Source organism: Miniopterus schreibersii (assembly GCF_964146895.1).
Source record: "Miniopterus schreibersii genome assembly, chromosome: 4".
Lineage (NCBI taxonomy): Eukaryota > Metazoa > Chordata > Mammalia > Chiroptera > Miniopteridae > Miniopterus > Miniopterus schreibersii.
In genome coordinates, this window is record NC_138105.1 from 82,818,584 (window position 1) to 82,841,028 (window position 22,445).

The 22,445-nt window shown below is 42.1% G+C and overlaps 1 protein-coding gene across 4 annotated transcripts in view; it reads left to right on the forward strand.

Moving 5' to 3' along the window:
- SLC36A1 (solute carrier family 36 member 1) overlaps nucleotides 1-22,445 on the forward strand; it is a 47,232-nt gene that overhangs the window by 8,578 nt on the left and 16,209 nt on the right. For 2 of the 4 annotated variants that reach the window (XM_081135119.1, XM_081135120.1), the window contains exons 3-10: nucleotides 2,872-3,019; nucleotides 7,603-7,693; nucleotides 9,016-9,104; nucleotides 9,518-9,613; nucleotides 11,654-11,738; nucleotides 12,418-12,636; nucleotides 17,222-17,320; nucleotides 19,877-20,043. In XM_081135119.1, the coding sequence (XP_080991245.1) occupies nucleotides 2,877-3,019; nucleotides 7,603-7,693; nucleotides 9,016-9,104; nucleotides 9,518-9,613; nucleotides 11,654-11,738; nucleotides 12,418-12,636; nucleotides 17,222-17,320; nucleotides 19,877-20,043 (989 nt within the window). In that variant the 5' untranslated portion in view covers nucleotides 2,872-2,876. Of the gene's footprint in view, nucleotides 1-2,871; nucleotides 3,020-7,602; nucleotides 7,694-9,015; nucleotides 9,105-9,517; nucleotides 9,614-11,653; nucleotides 11,739-12,417; nucleotides 12,637-17,221; nucleotides 17,321-18,297; nucleotides 18,426-19,876; nucleotides 20,044-22,445 lie in introns of those variants that run through there. The other 2 variants (XM_081135122.1, XM_081135121.1) reach the window with 2 other exon arrangements.

A 22,445-nucleotide genomic window follows, 5' to 3' on the forward strand; every position in this document is an offset into this window, starting at 1 on the left:
GAGGGTTCTTCCTTATGTCTAGCCAAAGACCTGCCTCCCTTTATGTTCCATCTACTGATCCTATTTCTGACTGATTTTTTAAGCCCCATGGAACAAGTCTTATCCATACGACAGCTTTTATTTTTTTTAATTTTTATTTATTTATTTATTTTTTAATATATCTTTATTGATTTCAGAGAGAGGAAAGAAGAGGGAGAGAGATAGAAACATCAATGATGAGAGAGTCATTGATTGAGCCCGCAGCCCGGGCATGTGCCCCGACCAGGAATCGAACCCGGATCACCTGGATCCTAGGTCGACACTTAACTGCTGAGCCATGCCTAGCCAGGCACGACAGCTTTTAATAGCAGTTTAAAACTGCTGCTGACCCCTGGCTGTACCATAGTTTGCCATTGTTGCCTTTTATAGTGTGCTACCTGGAACAGAATACCACACATGACAAAACTGAACAGTGTTATATATCGTCTACCTGGGGGTCACTCTCCTGGTGCATTGGCTTATTTGGTATCTATTATTGTATCATTGACTTCTGTTATCAACTAAAACCCATACGTAGCATTTTTTTTCCTTTTCAACATTCACATAGTGAAACAAATAGTTGCTAAGCCACATCCTGCTGTTGTTTCTTGGACTTTAGATCTATAGATGTCAGCCTCCTTTTGAGCAGTTTTCTTAGCAACAGTCTGCTGTGGGTAACTTCAGTTTTTATACACGATATAAAGAGGCACTTTTACAGTGTTTGAAATGAATTAAGCATCTGTACCAAGTAAGCAACACAGTGGTTTCTTGGTTGATGGGGAAGGATTGTATACTGTCTCTTCTCCCTCAGTAACATGTAGAATTCACTTGGGAGGCCCTGTTCTTCAGACACTTTTGATATATTGAAAGAGAATAGAAATTAGCTGTTGTTTGCATAAATAATTACATTAGTTGATCCCCAGAATATTAGAGCTAGAGAGTTGCTGAGAGAAATTTTAGTTCACCCCTTTTCCTTTCTGCAGGTTTGGAAAGGAAACATACAAAGAGAATTATTCCAAGTTACTAAGGAAACTGGTGATAGAGACAACCTTAGAACCCAGGTCTTCTAAATTACATAGGAACTAGCTTACTTGCTTTTGCCTGAATAGTAGCTTTCAATTACTTCATAATTTTTTTTCAGGCCCCTTTATGAGCTCAACTGCCCCAGAGCTAGATGACTCTCTTGAATTCCTCCAGCATGTGAGTGAATGACACCCTCTTAGATATTTAGCAGAGTTGCTCTGGTGTGAAGTTTGGCAGAGTCCTCTCAGGGACTTCCAAGCCCTTTATTGGCTTTCTATCAAGCACTTTCCTTGTGAGATTACATGGGGTCCCATCTCCATTACAGTTGGTGGGAGAAAACACGGTCACCCTGCATCACTCACGTGCCAGGGTCGGGGCAAGTCCTGAGAAGTCCCCTGGGACTGGACCTGTGGGAGCACTCAGCACAAAGCTAGCCTATGGCAGCTATTGTTGGGTGCCGGGTGGATGACGGGTTGTGATGGCCTTCAGAGGTCCTGTCTCCTCACCAGGTCTCTGAGATAGCACATCAGACTCAGTGTGGGCATCCAGCCACTTGCTGGGGAGAGCCCCTTATAAGTAGGCAGTTGTGCTAGTCTACCAAGTATCAGAAGGATTTTTAATGTTCATGTACCTTTTTTTTTCTCACTTGGTTGCAGATTCTTGGAGGATAGGAAGTTGAGTCTTTTTCAGATTCAGGCAAGGTGTCAGGAGATACATTTAGTGTTTTGCTGCTACCTGGCTGTAGCAGAGCAGGCCTCTTCATCTTTTGGGGGATTGATTCTTCACCTGTAAAATTAGCAGTTGGAGTGACCTCCGAAGGCCGTTTTAGCAACAGTCTCTAGGATTCTGGAGCCTGTATGACTCCCAAAGTGTATCCTTATTATGTAACTTAGAGAAGCCTTTGTTCTCTTTTCTGTAGTACCATTACCGAGGAAGTCCACCCAGGGGATACCACCCTCACCATCCTTCCCCAGCACACAACAGGAAGGGTTTCTTCTTTCACCATCTTTAAAAAATTGGCAAATCTGTAAAAATAAAAAGGAAGCAGGATTGTGGAGGGGAGCTACTGAGACAACGGCCAGTGGTGAACGCCTCTCATGCTCCTGGTCTTCCTTGTGCTGCTTTCAGCTGCCATTTCTCTGTATTCAGGCTTGGTTGCAAGAAAAGAGTCCTTTGGTAGGGGGGGTGAGAGTCACTAATGACCTCCAAAGAGTATAGGATAGGCCAGAGGTCATAGCAGAGAGAAAGAGAAAGTAATTTGTGGCTCTGTGATCTGGTGGGGAGTTTGAGCAGTACTGGATGATCTGAAGGGTGTTTCTTGAATGCAGAGGAAAAATAGGACACAGTTAAGAATATTCAGGTTCCCATCCTCTGAGAACTTGCTCTTGGGGAAGATGGAAATAGACACAATTTAACTGTTGTTCAAGGTCCAAGAAATTAGCTCAAAGGAAGGGATAGTTGGATAGTTAATCTCGACCTAAGAAACAGGGAAGGCTTCCTGGAATTGTCTGTTTGCATCTGCCCCTCCCCCTCCCAAGTATGTCTCACCTCTGCTCTGTCCAGGTGTGCTGTGACAAATTTAGAAACATGTGAGTGTGGCACCAGCTGGGAAGGCTGAGAGGTAAAAACTGAGTCAGCTCAGCCTGCCCATGTGAACTTTGCACCTTTTTCATTTTCATAAATGAAAAATCACTCACGTTGCACTTAATCCATAGTGTAGCCGTCACCGAGCTACTGTGACAATGGCTGCTTCTACCTCAGAGCCCACCCCACGCTTGGAGCTAAAGGCCCCAGCCACTGGACGTCTTAACACTGACTCTGTCCCCACAGCTACCATGTCCACACAGAGACTTCGGGATGAGGACTACCCTGACTACAGCTCCACTGATGTGAGCCCGGATGAGAGCCCATCTGAAGGTCTGAACAACTTCTCTTCCTCAGGCTCCTACCAGCGATTTGGGGAAAACAGCAGCACAACGTAAGTAGCTGTTTCTTCCCTCCTCCTGGGGGAGATTCCCGTTCCTGAGTTCTGTATTAGTAATTTAGTCTTCCTTGGAGTTATTTTTGCTCCCCATTTTACCAGTTCCCCCACTTTATAGATGAAAATAAGATATAAAAAAGTTGGGACATTAACAGTACTGAGATTTGAGCTCCTTGCCTGCCACTCTATAGTCTGTTTCTTATTTTGTTTATTTCAGCTGTGTTGGTCCTAGAAGGCTGGACCAACTCATGCTAAGAGCATGAACATAAAAACTTGTAGAGAGAACATTCTCTTGATTTAGAACCATGGGTCATCCATGCTAGAACCTCAAATACCTCTGAGCCCAATTGGAAGCCTCCTTTTCAAAGCCTCCCTCAGGCCTCTGTCCCTGTCACCAAATAGCCAGTTCATTTGACTGACAAAGTGGGAAGAGGGAGGAATAACTCCTTCTGCACTTAAAAAAATCAAGGGGTTAACAGAGAAGAGATCATCTTTGCATTCCCTAAGAAGGGCTTACATTTCATCCCTGGAAACTGAACCCCAAGGCTCATCTGGGCTGAGTTTGGCCCTCTTTGGGCCTCAGTTTCCCTAAAAGTAAGATAAAATTGAGGACCTCACTGTGAAGCCATGCTTACTGTCTGGTGCCCTCCACTCAAATGAGAAGATTCAGAGAAGGATTTTCTGTTCCATCGAAATCTCTGACTAGATCTGCAATCTCAGCAGACCCCTGACATTTTCTTGGGATCCCAGCATCCCATCTTTTGCAGTCCTTCTGTTTATTCCTCAAGGTGAGCTATCACTCTTTTTGTGTTCCTTTGTGCGTTGGGTATGACTTACTGAGGGATCCTTTGTGTCCTAGACTTATGCTGTTCCCTGTGACTGCCCAAGGAGACCATGGAAGCTTCTCTTGGAGGTCATTACTAATGAAGGTCCCTCTGGCTGCAGTCTCTCCTGGTGTAGGGCACTTTCTCTGGTGAACTGGGATAGAGCCAGAGGATCTGGACTGTTCATATTACTAGCCCTTGTCCACCACTAGCTGATTTCTGTTCACAAAGCTTCAGTCTCTACAGCGTATTTATTGTGTGACATGCTTTTATAGATTCCCCCATTTGCTTGCATTGCTAGCTATGTAGCCAGTGACATGTGATAGCTTCCCTTCAGAAGTCACACTCCTTATTGTGAAATATTTCTTCCAAGTTTCTTTCTCTGTAGTTCCCCTTCCAGTTTTTGCTCCTTGTTCTCAGGCATTAACTTGTCCATGCAATGTTTGCCATATGGTCTAGATTTTCATTTTTAAAGGGACATCTCTGTGGTTCAGTACCAACCAGCTAGCAACTTTAGAATAGGTTTTATATGTATTGAAGCTAATTCATGCCTGTTAGCTATTTTGAGTATCTTTTTTTTTCCACATTGGGTTATAACTAGTAGTCAACCCCACATTACTTACTCTTGTTTGTTGGAAATTGATCAAGTCAGAAGGTACCTTCCTTGGGCTTTTTATTGGGACATTTTCCAAGGTATACTTTATTCTGAGGGGCATCCTGCCCTCATGTTGTGATACAAGGTAGGTGGCCCAAAAGCCCATCTGTAAGTGATGGCAGGTATCACAGTCCCATCATAAGGAGACTGTCACCTTAAGAAAAACAGTCAATAGTATTTGTTGCCCACAATAAAATTTGAGCTTTCAAAATTAGAAAAAAACCTTGTATCCAGCACTGTGACCTGGACAGCTTTCCTCTACTTAAAGATTTTCTGATGAGATCAGTGATGATATTAATACATGTTATCATTATTATTTTTTACATTATATAAAGTAATATGTCAGCATATGGAAGACCTGTGTAACCCAGAGAACCAATATCTTCCAAATGAACAAAGTGTGATGTTAGAAAATTGTGCATGGGTAAAAGATCATTCAAAGAGCAAAATCCCCAGTGGGTTTTAATGTAATAGAGGATGAAACGTTCAGATTCCACATTACAACTAACTTCCAAGAAACGACCACATGGTGGGTTTTGGTGTAGTATCAAAGAAAAGTTACCACAATTTTCTGAAGAGGTTATTAAAATGCTCCTTCCTTTTCCAACTACGTGTCTGCGTGAGGGCAGATTTTCTGTATACTTCAACCAAAACAACATATCATAGCAGAGTGAATGCAAAAGTAGATAAACCCAGCTGCATTCTATTAAGCAAGACATGAAAGTTGCAAAAAAGTAAAATAGTGCCATTCTTCTCACATTTTATTTTCTGGAAAATAGAGTTACTTTTCATTAAAAATCTATTATTTATTTATAATAACATGTAATAGGCTTTATTTTAAATTCATAAATATTTGTACAGTTTCTTGGTTTGAATTTGTAATATAGTATATATCAGCAGTCATAATCCATATGAGCAAAAGCTATTTGGGATCCTCAGTAATTTATAAGCATATTAAGGGATCCTGAGACCAAAAAGTATAAGAACTACTGAGTTGGAGCATAAACAGAACCACAAAGATTTGCCAGGCTTATTAAGATGTTATTTGGCTTCTCCACCCCCACCCCCCACCCCCCACCCCCAGTTAAGACTTAGCAGTCCTTGGAGTTGATTTCATGATACTCATGGTTTTGGGTAATCCCAGTTTGGGACCATTGTGTAAAAAGAGTAATTTTGGTCAGTTGCCTACAATCCTGGTGGTTCAGAGCTGAAGGGACCTTGGACAGTATGTTGTCCTAGTCTAATCCCCTCACTCTACAGATGAGACAACAGGCCCAGAGAAGGGAAGGGAATTATCATATGGAGTTAGTGGCAGAGCCAGGGCTGGAAAGACCTAATCTCCCATGAAACCCGGCTCAGGCATTTAGGGGAGGACTCTGGGAGGCAAGTGGGTTTGGTACAGTGCTTCCTTTTGCCAAGATAGAAATCTGATTGGCCCATCATCCTGCCCATACTCTCCTGGTCACTGGCTGCTGATAATGGAGTCACTTCTGGAACCTTGCCGTCTGGTCCTTAAGCTGTTTCCTCAGAATAATCCTGAAGAGCACTCAGCCTTTTGTTTTTAGACTTGAAGCAGTATCTTTGATTGTTCCTGAAAAGCTTGGGGACAGTAAGAAATTGGAGAAGTTTTCTTCCTGGAGGTAGAAGGAGAAGGGTTACCAAAAGTAAAATTCCTTTCCAGAGGGTAAAGATGAGTCTGATATGGTCAAATAATATGTGATATTTGCCTTTTGTTCCTCCTGAATTGCAGATTTGAAGAAATGTGTGTAAGCATCATTTAGGAGGGATTTAGATTATTTGTACAGAAGAATTTTAAGACAGTGCCAGGGGCCAAATCTTGAGTGAGTCTGTGATTTGGGTGAAAGCCATACTGTATATGACCTTCTGGAAGTAACGAAAATTAAAAAATACTGAAGATGAGGCCACTCCTCTGCTATCAGGCCTTTGATGAGTTCCCATTCCCTAGGGAAAAAGTAGAAGTTCCTTACCCATCCTCACCCCCACCTGAGTGACCACGAAACTGATGCACTCTTTCATGTTGGTGCCCCATGTTTCTCTCTAGGCTAGTGTTCCCAGGCCTGCCTTCCTCACCAGCACTTACAAATGCTTCCTGTCTTGCTGGGCTCTGCTCAGATCTCTCTCTTCTGAGCCCTCACTTGCCTCCTCTCCATGGGCATTTTTCCTGGCTCCTCTTCAGATTGGAATCTTTCTATCTTGAGACATTATTAGTTTCTAGAGACTGAGGTCCATATCTGATTCTTACTTATTTCCGCCACTACATTAACACAATGTTTTACACATGATAGTAATTTACTGAGTGAAAAAATAAATGAGGAAGTGCGAGAGGCCTTACAGTTGTACCCTGAGGGGGACAGTCTGTATAGTAGGTGAGGGAAAAATCTGCCCTCAAGGCAGAAGGATAAACTAGGTGACTGAAGAGGACTTCTCCAATCCTAGGACTCTGTGGCTTGTTGAGGTACTGTATGACTTACACTCTGTTCACTTTCCATAAAACTTTTTTTTTTAATAGGAGAAAAACTTGAATATGTTCACAAGGAGAATTCACATAAGCATGAAAATTTCCTCCATAAAACTTTCTGTTAAGGGTTTTGGGTTTCTCTTTTTTATTTCCTCTGTTCTCTGATAATAGAGTCTGTTCTTCACAGTTAAGCTTGTCATCCTCTGTTACAGTATAGGACCTGATTCTTTACAGTAGACAGGTCTGTGGTGAAAACCAGGCCCAGAAACACTAGGAAAGGACAGAGTGCCTTGAGAGAACCCTACCATCCCTCTGGTCTCATCTCTAAGAAAGAGGGAGCTCTCGGAGATGCCACAGGGAGCAGAGCTTGTAGCCCAATGGCTAGGAGAGTGAACTTGGTGATCAGACCACTGGAGTTTGAATCCTGGTTAAACTCTTTACTAGCTGTGTGATGTTGGGCAACTTGTTTCCTCATCCATAAAATGAAGTTAATACATATCCCATAGGGTTGTTGGGGAAATTGAATGAAGTAAAACTTGAAGGCACTTAGCACAGTGCTAAGTGTATAATAAATGTTAGCTCTTGCTGTTAACATGCCCTTGTCTACTTCTTCCCACTTCAGATGGTTCCAGACCTTGATCCACCTGTTAAAAGGCAACATTGGCACAGGACTCCTAGGGCTGCCCCTGGCTGTGAAAAATGCAGGCATCTTGGTAAGGGTCTGCATTGGTAGAAGGAAGTTTCATGACAATTTTAGAAGATAGTAGGTTTTTTTACTTTATTTTTTAATTTTTATTTTTTACTATATCTTTATTGATTTCAGAGAGAGGAAGGGAGAGGGAGAGAGAGATATAGAAACATCAATGATGAGAGAGTCATTGATCGGCTGCCTCCTGCATGCCCCGACTGGGGCTCGAGCCCACAACCTGGGCATGTGCCCTGACTGGGAATCGAACCGCTATCTCCTGGATCCTAGGTCAGTTCTCAACTGCTAAGCCACACCCGGCTAGGCAAAAGTTTTTTACTTTATTTAAAACATTGTAATGGGAAGCTTTAAAAAAATTCAGCTGAGAGAAAGCAAAATTCAGATGTCCATTTATCTAAAGATATCTATTGAGGGCCTTTTGTGTGTCAGGCACTATTCTAGGCTCTTAGGATACTCCCAGTGACTAAAAAAAAGATTCCTGCCCTCAGGGAGCTTACTTTCTGGTGGGAATAATGTACTTAGAATGTCTCAGGCAGTTTCTATCAATAATGTTAACTAATGAATTAGTAGCAGAAGTCTGTCCATTTTCTACTCATGCTTCCACACCCCATCTCTAGATGGCCAACTCTGAGAATATTTTTCTTTTATGATTTACCCCCCATAGACTACCTGTCCAAAGCCATTCGGTTTTTTGTTAGAGTTGGAGATAGCTCAGAGATGTGGGTTATCCTTAGCTAAGGGCTCTCTTTCTTGATCTGATATTGCTCTTTTTTCTTTTTTCTTTTAAATATATCTTTATTGATTTCAGAGAGAGGAAAGGAGAGGGAGAGAGAGAGATAGAAACATCATGAGAGAGAGTCATTGATCGGCTGCAGCCCACAACCTGGGCATGTGCCCTGACCGGGAATCGAACCCTGATCACCTGGATCCTAGGTGGACGCTTAACCGCTGAGCCACGCCCAACCAGGCTGATATTGCTCTTAAAAGAACTTTTGCCCTCCCCCCACACCCCTTAACCCATCTCTTCCCAAACGGTCACAATAGCCTCCTGTTCTACTGATTGGCCACAGTCTTGGAACAGCCTTATCTTGTGTCATTCTCCACGAGATTAATTCTCTCGGAGACATGCTAAGGTTCAGATGATGCTTGTCTCACCGAGCTAATCTCCATGCTCACATTTCTGTTTCTAATGCTGTGCCAGAACTTTTGTCATTGGAAAGTGCCTTAGTAGCATAGCGTTGTGATCACTTGCAAATCTAGTCTCTGTTGGCTCACTCCTAATTCTCCCTGCTTGTCTCTCCCTCTCTTGCCTGCAACACCTGTCCCCAGATGGGTCCCCTCAGCCTGCTGGTGATAGGCATCGTGGCCGTGCACTGCATGAGCATCCTGGTGAAATGCGCTCACCACTTCTGCCGCAGGTGAGAACCCTCTGAGCCGCCTCTTGAGTGACAGATTGTCCTTTTAGGTCTCATTACCTGAAAGTGAGCACTTACACAGATCACTCTAAATTTTTTATGCTAGCTGAAAGTGGCTGCTGGTAACATTGCCCTGTTATTTTTGTGTCCTTTTTCATCATGTGTCATATGTCAATTTTATATGCTTTGTAATATTTACCCATTGAAATTACTGTACCAGATGGTTGTTAATTATAGTGAAAGTAACAATCCTATTGATTTGCTGCTTTTGATCCTTGAAAGCATTTGACCCAGGACTCAGTGATATCTCCAGGGTGACAGTTGGGGAACTTGCCCAGGTCTCAGGGAGCTACATTCTTTCTGTCATTGTCTAACCCACACACTCTGCCCTTCCTCTTTCCCTCCCCTCCTTCCAGACTGAACAAGCCCTTTGTGGACTATGGGGAGACAGTGATGTACGGACTGGAATCCAGCCCTATCTCCTGGCTCCGGAACCACGCACACTGGGGAAGGTAACTGGTTTCCTTTCTCATTGCAGCTGTGGCTGCCCAGTGGTAAGGCCTTCAGATGGGGGGTGAGATGTGGGAGACAGTGTACATAGTGAAAAGACCATTGTTTGGGTCAGTGAACTTGAGTTCCAGTTCAGCCTTTTAGTGGTAATCTCTGTGACCTTAGGCTATGTGACCCCTCCCTTCTCTGGGCCTCAGTTTCCTCATTGGTAAAACAAGGGGCCTGGCCTGAAAGATCTCTATAGGTGTTGTTCCAGTTTTGACAGTCTGTGAACAGGGATTACATTTAATTCCCTCATTGTTCAACAAATATGTATAAGCACTCTCTCATAAGTGTACAAAACAATTCTAGATATAGGGAGGGGGGATTCTCTGAGGTAAACTATGTGGTCCCGGCACTGCGGGGGCTTGTTTTTCTGAGGAGAGAGGTGTGTGAGAAGCTTGTGAACAAGAGATCAGGAATAGTATAAATTAATAGAAAGAGTGTCCTGAGCTATAAATACATCCTAGACACTCAGAGAAGCTTCCAGATTCTCTTGCCCGCTGTGCCAGATGAGAAGTGCACATGATAGGTACTTTATGAGCATGGTACTGGGCAGGAGAAGGAAGGCTTCAAGGAGGAGGCGAGGTGAGCTGGTGAGGCGAGCCAAAACAAATGGGTTTATTAAGGAAAGGGACATTTCAGGAGGTGGGGAGTATTTTGGAAATTTCTCCTTATGGTAACTTGTCAGATGCCTGAAGGGAAATATCCTACTTTTTGTTTTCTATTTGAGGAAACAGTACATTTAGATGTGGGGGATTTATACCATCAAGGGCTGAGTCCTTTTTTAAAATACTTTTTTGAACCACATTAAAACTATATTCTTCAGAAAAACTCCTTTTTGTGGGTTAAAGGGGGACTTTTACCTTCACTCATTGTCAGCTTCCTCCTGTGATACAGGTTTATGTAATTCTTTTAGCAAAATCATTTTCTGTGATTGCGAGACCACTGTTGGTTGGTTGGTTAGTTGTTGAATGAGTCTTCCCTCCTTCCTTCCCTCTCCCTTTTTCCTCTCCCCCCTCACCCTCTTCTCTCTTTCTTTCTCTCTCTCTCCCTCTTTCCTTTTCTCCCTATGGCTCCTCCTGCCCCCTTTCTTACCCTCTCACTCTCTTTCTTCCTTGCTTTAATAAAATTAATGTGTACTTGAGGTAAAAAATTTTTTTTTGCACAAGATAGAAGGATATAAAGTGAAAAGTAAAAGTATGTATACTGGTCACAGTTGCGTGGATATCCTTTTGGAATATCGGTATATATACAAATGTACATCTTCTTAAATTTTTTAAAATATAAATTGACAATACTATGCAAACTGTTTGGAAACTTATTTTTCCTCTTAGAGGTCTTAGTCATTTCTCTATCAGCCTGTATAGATTTAACATATGCTTTTTACCTGCTTTATACTGTTCCATTTAAGAATGGTCTATAATTTAATCATTTTTCTTTTGACGACCCTTTAGGTTATTGCCAGCTGTTGTTGTAACAGGTTTCAACCAGCAGTCTGTTTGGGTACATCTATTTCTGTGTACTTATGTGAGAGTAGATTGTTTCTTGGATTTAAGTTATAGAAAGAGACTGTGAAGGGGTCCACACTTCCTGGGCTGTTATATGGAGGGTTCCCTGTAGCTTTAGAACAAACGGTGTGAGATGGGAGAGGTGGGCCATGGGGAGGGGGAAACCAAGGTGCTGGGCAGCGGTCCTGGTGTGTGTGCTCTTCTCCAGCCATTTCTGTCTTGGGATTGCCTGACCTTGTGCAGCATTCCAGATAAGAAGTCAGGAAGGGAATCTTGAAAAGCACACAGGTACCACCTCCTTCACCTTTCTTCAAAGCTCCAGACTGGTTGCACTTAGCACAGTTTCTCCTCTCACCAGGGCACACTTCTCCTTGTCACCTGATGGGAAGGGTCTGTGATGACTGGGGCAAAAGCACTGTTCAAACACCATCTCCCTGGGAGTGTTGCTTTTTATCATCATGATCTCTGTATTCCTTCCTTCTCCACCTTCAGGCACACTGTGGACTTCTTCCTGATTGTCACACAGCTGGGATTCTGCTGTGTCTATTTTGTTTTCCTGGCTGACAACTTTAAACAGGTAGGACCCTGGTTGAGAGAGAGAGAGAGAGAGAGAGACTGGCAAGAGATGAGTGGACTTTTCTGTGTAGGATTTTTTCCAAACCAGTTTTTAAAATTATTATTATTAAAACCAGGTTTTTTGGTTTGTTTTTTTAAAATATATCTTTATTGTAATTTCAGGGAGAGGAAGGGAGAGGGAAAGAGAGAGATAGTAACATCAATGATGAGAGAGTCTTGATGGCTGCCTCCTTCACATGCCCCACTGGGAATTGAGCCTGCAGCTCAGACATGTGCCCTGACCAGGAACTGAACCACGATCTCCTGGATCATAAGCCGATGTTCAACTGCTGAGCCATGCCCGGCCAGGCTTAAAACCAGTTTTGATTGACAAAAGAATTAAGATTCTTTACACAGAACAGTGTCTTTTGTTTGATTTCATCTAAAGACTTAGGGCATTGAGAAGCTGAAAATGTCTTATTCATTTTCCTGTCTTTAGGTAAAATATGATCAAACCCAGCTCAAATAATTGGTTTGCTATGATAGTTATGAAGATCTCCAAAGACAGTTCATCAACCACGACTTCTGTACAGCCTTTTTCACACATTGAACTGTTAATCAGGAACCCCTTTTGGTGGGAGGTCAACTGGCCTTTGTCATTTGAGAAGCTTTTTCTGTTTCTTGTCTTTCCCTCATTCTAGGTGATAGAAGCAGCCAATGCAACCACCTCCAACTGCTTCAACAATGAGACAGTGATTCTGATACCCACCATGGACTCGAGACTCTACATGCTCACCTTCCTGCCATTCCTGGTGCTGCTGGTTTTCATCAGGAACCTTCGAGTCCTGTCCGTCTTCTCCTTATTGGCCAACATCACCATGCTGGTCAGCCTGGTCATGATCTACCAGTTCATTGTTCAGGTACGAGTCCAGGATCTCTCCTCCCACCTATTAACTAATCGAAGAAACAAATAAGTAAAGTGAAACGTAAACAGGGATATGTTACTTTGCATGGTATATTTACATTAGGGCTTCTCAACTTTAGCACTATTGACATTTTGGGCCAGATAACTTGTTGTCATGGGGGGCTATCCGGTGCCTCAAGGGATATTTAGCAGCCTCCCTGGTGTCTACCTGCTACGTGCTAGTAGCAACCCCTCCTACCCATTTGTGACAATAAAAATGTCTCCAGATATTGCCAAACGTCTTGGGGTGGGGGGCAAAGTCGCTCCCCTTGAGATCACTGATTTAAACTTTTCCCCAATTAGACAGTTAATACATGGATCATTTTCTAAGATTGGGAAATAGAGAAAAATATTAAGATAAAAATAAAAACCAATTCTTCTAACCTATATTTAGATAAAATAATTCCTTACCACTCCAGTTTTATATTTATTTGTCCAAATTATAAATCCAGTTATTGTTCCCCCTCCCACATGTGGGGTAGTACACAAGAGGACATTTGTATATAGATGGGTAGAAGATCAGGCTGAGAAAAATGTGCCCTTAAACACTGGCTATTTGTGGGCAATACATTGCATTTTGCCAAAACTTGCGAAAAGGGAAAGAGTGACAGCAGGGGAATAAAAGCATAACTTAAAAAAAAAGCATTTAAATTTTATTTCCGCCCCCCCTGGCTGGCGTGGCTGAGTTGGTTGGGCATTGTCCTGTGCACTGAGAGGTTATAGGTTCCCTTCCCGGTTAGGGCATATGCCTGTGTTGTGGGCTCAATCCCAAGTAGGGGGTGTGCAGGAGGCAGCTAATCGATGCTACCCTCTTACATGGATGTTTCTCTCTTCTCCCTTCCTCTCTCTCTAAAACAATAAACTATTCTTTTAAAAAAAATTAATTTCCCCAATAACTCATCAATACATACTCATTAAAGTGCAGACAACACAAATGCCTGTTGAACATTACATACCCACCCTGAGTCTCCTCCACTCAGGTACCCTGGGTGTGATTAACTGTCTCCTTATAGGTCCTATGAGTGCATTACACACTACATAAGTATGTACAGAAATATATAAAACAAAAAAATACATGTATATTTTTAACATAATTAAAAAGATCATTATATGTAGTTTTTGTCTGCTTTGGGTTTTTTCCCTCCATGGTGCCTCATAGAGCTTTCCAAATTGATACCCCTGGTTTTACCTCATTCTTTTAAATTTCTACATAGTATTTCAGAGAATAAATGTGCCTTAATTTATTTAACCAGTCCCCAGTTAGTGGACTATCAGGTCATTTATAATCTTTAGTATTATTTCAGTATGACAATGCATTTTCTTGTGCCTTCCTTTTTGTGGACATGTATATACTTTTCCAAGATATTTATCTAGGAGTGCAATTGCTGAAGAGCTTGCACTTTTGAAATTTTTATATTGCCAAGTTGCTTTTTCTAAAAATGATTTACCGATTTCATATAGACTTTCTTCTAAGGGAGTACATAAGTTTCCCATCCTAGCCAACACTGATATTTTCTTAATTATGGTCAATCTGACAGGTGAACTTTACCTCATTTTCACACAGTTATCTACTGGTGTGGTTTCTAGGAAAACAGTGCGTCATAAAAAGTAGGGACTTCCTGTATGGAAGAAATGACAATGAATTTAGATTGTATTTAGTGAGCATTTACTGTTTTTTTATTGTCCTAGTAAGTCAGATGGATGGCAGATACTGGCTCTTCTGCAGAATTATTGTTTAAAACATAAACAGCTGTCTATGTCCCATTTTATTATGAAACTGGAAGGAGGGCCTATGAATGCAGGATGGATCATTTCCAGAGAGTCCGTCCGTCCCCCCCCCGTCCCCCCCCCCGGCAAATTAAGTTAAAACAGAGAAGGGTAAATAAATTCTTGATTTAACTTTGTAGTTAGAGATCTCAATCAGTGCCTAGGAAACACTGTAGTGGACATGAAAGATGAGGCGAGTGATACACATACCGCGTTTAATTATAAACCAGTGCAGGTAGTTAGTTGGACTGTGGTTGTTGCCATGATCAGAGGGCTGGGATGGGAATATGAGTTGTGATAGCATCTCAGTCCCAGCTGCAGGAAGTGTCTTTCTAGCTGTAGAGCATAGTCTGTGCATAGTACAACCTGCACTTTTGGGTGAGGCAGTCCTACTGATTTCTTGAGAGCAATTCTGAGCCTGCCTCTGGGCTCAGCCAGGAGGTGTGTTGTGGTCAAGTAGTGCTATCTGCCCTGGGTGCAGCTGGGAGAATGCTGGTTCGGCTGTGCTGAGCAACTTCATTTTGATGTGGCACATTGCTAAAGATGTTCCCTCTGGGTTTTTGTTGCTTTTGCTGCTGTCTTGGCATTTTGCTCTGTTTACCATAGGATTCCCCTGCTGTTTGATGTTTTGAATTTTTACCTAATCCTGAGCATGTATGTGACTGGTGCTCTTGCCCTCATGCACATGTCATCATAGGAAGCTGACCGAGGTCTTCCACCTGGGCAGGTTTTTCTGGAACAAATGGATGGCAGCACGGTTCTGAGCACAATGCCTTGCCCAGATGAGACTCCCAATAAATATTTTATCATTGCATATCCTTAATTCTGAGGTGCATTTTTTTCACGCTTATAATGTTTCCAAAATTGGAGTACATCTTGCAATCCTTACATACATTTAACAGCACTTTCTCAAAAAACTGTTATTATAATTGATAGTAGTGTAGAATTGAGGAGATAATATGTTGATAGTGAGCTGATTTTAATTTGTATGTTTCTTTGCATATTAAACTTTTTTCATTTAGATGGTTGGGTTATAAGTCAGTAGCAATGATTAAGTATGTAGAATTTTTAATTCCTTTTGCTGGTCTCATTCATACCAGTATCCCCAGACATGAATTCTGAAATTCCCTGTCAGATACAACCTGATCTGATGTATGAACCTGAGCAGTAGTCATCCCCTAACAGACAGATCGCTCCTGTTTCCAGGAACTTAAGTTACACTGTCACTCAGGAATAATTACAGGGCACTCTCATTCTCTTGTCTCATTGAAGAGCAAAAAGATTTATTGCTTGTATTCATTCTAGTTACTGAAATGCTTCCTGTGAAGACATCTGATTTCTTAGCAGTGGCTCAAAAAAAAAAGTTTTAAAAATTCTTTATGTTTTAGGAAGACCATAGGATACTTCCTTTGAAAGCTTTCAAAGAGAAACCTATTACAGAGATTAATATTATTCTGTTACACTGTTAGAACATGCCCCATATTTATCTAAGTGCCTATATAATTAAATCATTTTTAAAACATTGTAAAAGGCAGTTGTAAAGTCAATTCTTATTTTAATCTAAGCAATGTACACACATGATTTAAAAAGCCAAATTCTAAAAGGATGGCAGCTTTTGCCCCACTCTGCATCCTGCTCCTTTGGTGCTATTACTGGGTACTACTGTCCAGTGGTGAGCCAGTAGGATTCTGTGTCTACACCTCCTTGCTTGTACATCCTTACATTGTACATTGTACCTGCAGTTGACAATTGCCTTGGTTTTTATTTGCCTATTTTTTAAATGCTCTTTTTGCTATTTCCCCCTGCCGCAAATGTTTCAACATTCCTGTTATGTGTCTGTCAATATTTTCCAAGTACTCAAACTTATTCATAAGAATTTTTTTAAAAACGAAGAAAAGTAGAAAAAAAAAGAAAAAAAATGCACCTTAAAAATTTACCATCTTCCCTTCCAGCTTTATCTTTGTGGAGTGTTTATGTAGTTGTATGATAGTGAATATATAAATTTAAATTTTATTTTTTTACTGTTATTTCATAGGCAGTTTTTCCTGTGCTACTTTTAGTTATCTTAGTTTTTGCTTTTTAAATAGTGCATGATATTCTGGGGTATAGTTGATGTAAGTAAACTAAATGTTCATTTGTTTGAGAATATTTAGATTGTTTTTAGTTACTAATAAATAGTGTTCAACATGTTTTTTTTTAATCCTCACCCGAGGATATTTTTGTCATTGATTTTTTTAGAGAGAGTGGAAGGGAGAGAGAGAGAAAAAAAAATCAATGTGATAGAGACACATCAATTGGTTGCCTCCCTCCTGCATGCACCCTGACTGGGGCCGGGGATCCAGCCTGCAACTGGGGTACGCGCCCTTGACTGGAATCTAACCCAGGGACCCTTCAGTCCATGGGCCACCACTCTAACCACTGAGCCAAACTGGCTAGGGCTCAAATTTTTTAATGTTCTGATTGTTTTTTCTACTTGGATTAAATTTCTAGGGATGGGATTACCTAGGGAAAAACGTGACTGTTTTTATGCAAGCTTCAACATTTGAGTTTCTTATGGTACGTTGGGCTAGTCCTTCCCGAATCAAGTGGGTTTTCTCAGCCTGAAGGGAAAAATGTGCACAGGCTAAATGTCCCCCAGTCATCTGTCAGGTGTCAGACTTTCTCCCTTCAGAGAATCTAGGATTTAGGAGAAGTATGATCTGTCTGATGTTTGGATTCAAATCTCGAAGCTCTGTATGTATAGTCTTTACTTTGTTTTGTTTTCTCTCTTTCAGAGGATCCCAGACCCCAGCCGCCTCCCCTTGGTGGCATCCTGGAAGACTTTCCCTCTGTTCTTTGGCACGGCCATTTTTGCATTTGAAGGTATCGGGATGGTAAGAGATGCACTGTGATTCTCTGGTGCCATGGGTGTCCTTGAGGTCTGCTTTAAGGAATGCTGAGGAGGCACTATTGGAAATGATCTTCTGAGACTTAATGGCCAGTTGGTGATTCAGCTCCAACTTTTAAAAATAAATTGTATGTAATTTGAGAATGCTTACATTCAAACCAGCTCTTTTGCATACCCATCTTCTGTATGTGCAGTAAGCAATAGTACATCATAATTAGGAATCCAGGCTCTGGAGTCAGACTGATTTGGGTGAGTCTTCCTGCCAAAGAGTAGCTGTGTGACCTTATACAAGGACTTAACCTCTCTGAGCCTTCACTGTTTGCCTCTGAAAAGTGATTTTAATAATTAGTAATTGTTAGGATTAAATAAGATATGTGTAAAGTGCTTCGCACAGTCCCTGACATATGAACATTAAATAATTTTTATTTTTATTAATAATACTATTAATTTATTATTAAATCAATAAACATACGAATAATTTCCCTGCTCTGGATCATTGGTGTGCCGTATTTTCTTTGTGTGAATGAGTAGCTTTCACACCTAGCTCAGCTTCTCCTCATCGTTGCTATGATTTCACCAAATTCTCCTAAAGAGAGGAATCTGCCACTCGTTTGTACCTAATTTGATTTTTATTTGTATTTTTCATAATAAAGGTACAGAATTCTTCTCTGAAAAAAATTATTAGCTGTCCTGGCCAAGGGCTTAGGAAATGAGAAGGCACTTCTCCTTTTATAGAATTTCTTTTTTGCCCCCACTTGATTTCCCTACCATGTTATATGCTTTTAAGAAAACCTAGAAGCCTGACAGATTTTTGTCAAAATAGGAATTGTCCCCACCCCATAGTGTTGATGGACTGTGTGAAGGCTCTTACATCATGGGGGAGGCTTTTTGAGTGATTGTGTATAGGTTGTTGTCCTGAGGTTTTAAACCTTTCCTGTGTTCTTGGGGCTTCTCATCACCCAGGAAGAATGTCTCACCTTGATTCACAAACACCAGTGGCTTCTCTGCTGCTGGGGCAGACGCCTGAATGGACCCGTATTGCAGCAGTGAGAAAGAGGTCCCAAGTACTCAGGACTGGAAAGAAGAGGCTGAGTAAATGTTGAAAGATGCCTGGAGATCCTGCTTCTCAAGGAGCATTGTACTGACTTTATCAGTTTTCCCTAACAACACAGTGCAGAAGTTATTCTTTGCTTCTTTTCATTAGCTAAGGCTTGAATACGGGGTCATATTGTAATTATGATCTTCTATTCAAGATTTTTCTGTTTTCTATTTTTACAATAGAGAGAACACTGCTATTATGCTCTTAGTTTGGATTTGTGGGTTGTTGAGCATATCTGGGTAAAGTGCCACTGCTCTCTGTTCACTGTGCTCTCTCTGTGTTTGCACCGCTGGCCCAGGCCTGGCGGACATGGAGGAGAGGGGCTCCCTGCCTATCTCTTTAGATTCTCCATGGGAGGAAACCGAATGAAGGCTTAGAAACTGACTCTTATTGGATGTGGATCAACTGTAGCTTGAGACCCTTGAGCTGGTGGCCTGGGGGTTGCTGAAGGCCAGTTGGAAATGCAGAGTTGTGGTTCCCCTCAGAGCACCGGGCTTTGGCTTATTGTTTCTGCTGGGGTGTGTCTGGCATAGACCTGCTCTGCCTCATGGCCACAGGCACTGGAAGCAAATGAGTATAATGAAAAGGTCAAAGATAGTTTGTTGTCATTGTCCTGAGTTGCTTTTCCTTGATAGTCATGCCAGAAGCAGTTGATGGCAGATTGTGAAGATTGTCAGTCATACCTGCTGCCTTCCTTGTTCCTAAGTGAACCAATTTTCCTAATCTTTGCTTTAGTGAAGGTTAAAGAATGTCCTCAACTGTGAGGGAGGAGATGGCCAGGGTCAGTTTTTGAAATAGTCTGGAAACTGGGTTTTGTTATACATCTTTGAGATCCTGAATATGCAAGATCCTCTATTAATTAAGTCATGCCACTCCCAGGACCTCAGTTTCTCTAACTTGGAGGTTTGACTTGTCACTGCTGGTGCCTACCCCTTTTGAGTTAAGGAAACCATTTCTGTGGACTAGAGTGGCAGTTTTCCCTGACCTATGTGCTGCATTCTTTGGACGGGTTAGCAAAGCTTGATCTCAGGTGAGGTACAGCTGACCTGTGCCACCACTGGCTGTTCCAGGTGTGCATGATGCAAAATGGCCTGCTAGTTGCCAGGTGGCTGCATTCAAGGGGCAGAGAGAACTCCCAGCCTACAGGGATCTCATAGCAGGAGGCAGAGTGCTAGCCTGGACCAGGACTCCTGGGTTCCAGTCCTCCCACCTTAACCTCTCAGGACTTCCTGGTTGAGACAGTGGGCTCTAGGTCTCAAGTCCTGCGAGGAGAACTTCTGAGAAAACAACTTGCATTATTTGGTTATCTAATAAAGGATGAATGTGCCTTTGGGGAAGTCTAAGGATAAAGAAATTACTTTTTTATGAGAGTATTACATTTTTTTCTTGGCCATTAATGTTGTTCTTCGCTGTGCTTTCTCTTCTCTCTCACTACTCTCATAGGTTCTGCCCCTTGAAAACAAAATGAAGGATCCCGGGAAATTTTCAGTCATTCTGTATGTGGGAATGGCCATCGTTACTACCCTCTACATCAGCCTGGGGTGTCTGGGGTACCTGCAATTTGGAGCTGATATTCAAGGCAGTATCACCCTCAACTTGCCCAACTGCTGGTATGTGGGGGAGGATTGAAACCTGGGAGTACTAGATATTTTTTAAAATTACTGTAATAGGTTAGAATGTCAATTCTTTCTCCTACTTATCTCTTAAGTCAGCTCGCTTCACTTTAGCCCACCACTGCCACCACCCCCAGTCCAGCACCAACCATCTGTGGCTGCCCACCAAGGCTTTTGACCCATCGCCCTGCCTGAGTCTTAATCTTTCTCCAGATATGTGCTCCCCCTTGTTACCTGCGTGAGCTGCCTAACAGTGTAATCATATATTCCCTTGTTGAGAACTCCTTAAAGACTTCCCTTTGCCCTCTTAATGTGCCTCAGGACCATTTAGGCTCTAGTCCCACTCCCACCTAATTCCCACTCAGTGAGGAGGACTTGGTCTAGGAGTCTTTTTTTTTGAGAAACTCTCCGATATCTTTCTGGCCACAACTTCAAGTCTCAGCGAGATGCCCCTTCTCTCTGCTCCCATAGGATCCCATTAGGATCCTATACTAATTTTCATTCCATTGTGTTGCAATTGTTTGTTTACCTGTATTGTGATCTCCCTGCACTGTAAGCTCTGTGAGGACAACGACCATCCAGTTCTCCATTCTATCCTAGCTCCCAGTGTAATCATCACCCAGTGAATGATTTTTGAATAAAAGTGAGGAATAAATGCTGAGACAGGCATTTTCTAAATGAGATGTTATCAGGAAGCAACTGGGGCATAGAGGACAGAGGTCATCTGCCATGTCCTAGCTCTGTGGCCTTGGGCAAATCACAGCTTCTTGCCTCGGTTCTCACTTTTTGGCAACAAGGAGTAGTCATTTCTTCCTGCCAGAATTCCCATGAAGATCAAATGATATGTGTGAGAAAAAGCTTTGTAATAGTTTACCAGTGTGATAGAGAAGTAGGATGCTGCCCTGAGCTCTATTCTTTGTTTGGATGAGTAATTCCAATGGAGGCATATCCTGAATGGATTGGTTGATCAGCTGACTGATATATCATTTCTCCCTGGAAATCTGAGCCTAGAAGGGCCAAGTATCTAGTTCATTTACCTTAAACCATGCCAAATAGAGGGGAAGGGAGGGCACATCTGTTTAGCTCCCACTCTCTGCTGTGCCTCTCTTGTGCAGTCACTCACTTGATATGCACATGGAGGATTCTCACTGTGGACCAGGGGTTGTTGGTAGCCCATCTATATCTCATTTTCCTTAACTCTTGGTTGCTTTATTATAGGGAAACCCTGAAACACATTGAATGCTTCCTAAAAAGGTAGATGTCACAGGGTATGTCCTAAGCAACAATTCTATTTTGTAGATTAAAATGTCATTGTGGAGAGCAGCTCTGAGCAGACACAGATGCTTCTGATCAGAATAACCTTTTGGGCTGGCTGGTTGATCTGCCTGTGTGTTTTTTAGATCTCTGATTGGTGAGGCATTGTGCAAAGACCAGCTGCGAAAACTGAGAAAATGTTTATTCGGTAGTGTTGTCAGTGATTAGCAAAGGACACCCTAGCCAGCAGCAGTCTGGAGGCTAAGTTTGTTGTGTGTCCAGCCAAGTGATAGCCCTGAAATGGGTCACTGTTTTTAGAAACTCTTTCCTTCTCTAGCCCTGTGATGCCTGCTTTTAAATTTCCAAATGTTCTTGCCCTATCAAGAATCAGATGGTAGCTTGGCATAACAAGATAAATGGATCAGGAGCAGCAGACTCAGCTCACATAATCTAAAGCCATAGATGAGCATCTGTCTTCTGATATTTCAAACCCAGCTATTCTGATCTTTCTGCCTCCATTCAGGTGCAATTTATTTGGCCATCCCTGCAGGTGACTATCTTGATTACAGACTTCCCTTGTATTCCAGCAGGCTTTGGTGCTGCGCTGAGCTTAATTATAGAGCCACCAGCTGATTTTTCCAAAGAGTTTTTATGATCTATTCTTGGAGCAAGTAAGACCTTTAGTCAAACTCATTCTCTCTCGGAGTGTTTTCCTGCTTCTAGCATAAGAACATCTTCTAGGTATTAAGTTCAACCACCAAGAAATTCATTGCACATTATACACAATATAATCACCACTTTTAAATAGGTTTCCAGCAAGGGAGGGAGGTCAGTGTTTCTCTGTGCTTACTGCATCAGGGTCTTGTTTGATGTGGAATTTTGCTTAGGGGCCGGGTGGTCTTCCCTTTAATGATCCTGTGAGATCCACAAGTACTTAAAGACTTTTTCTACTCTGCATAGTCCTAGGCATGGGATAGATAGAGGTATCTCATGGTGAGTTAATGGTCTTCTTGAGAAGCTACACATGAAGCAGTGGTAGGAAGACTGCTGTGGTCAGGTGGAAAGATGGATTCTGCTCCTACCTCTTGGTCCTGCATGGTCACCATTTGATTCTAGGGAGCTCTGAATTGGATGGGAGGATATAA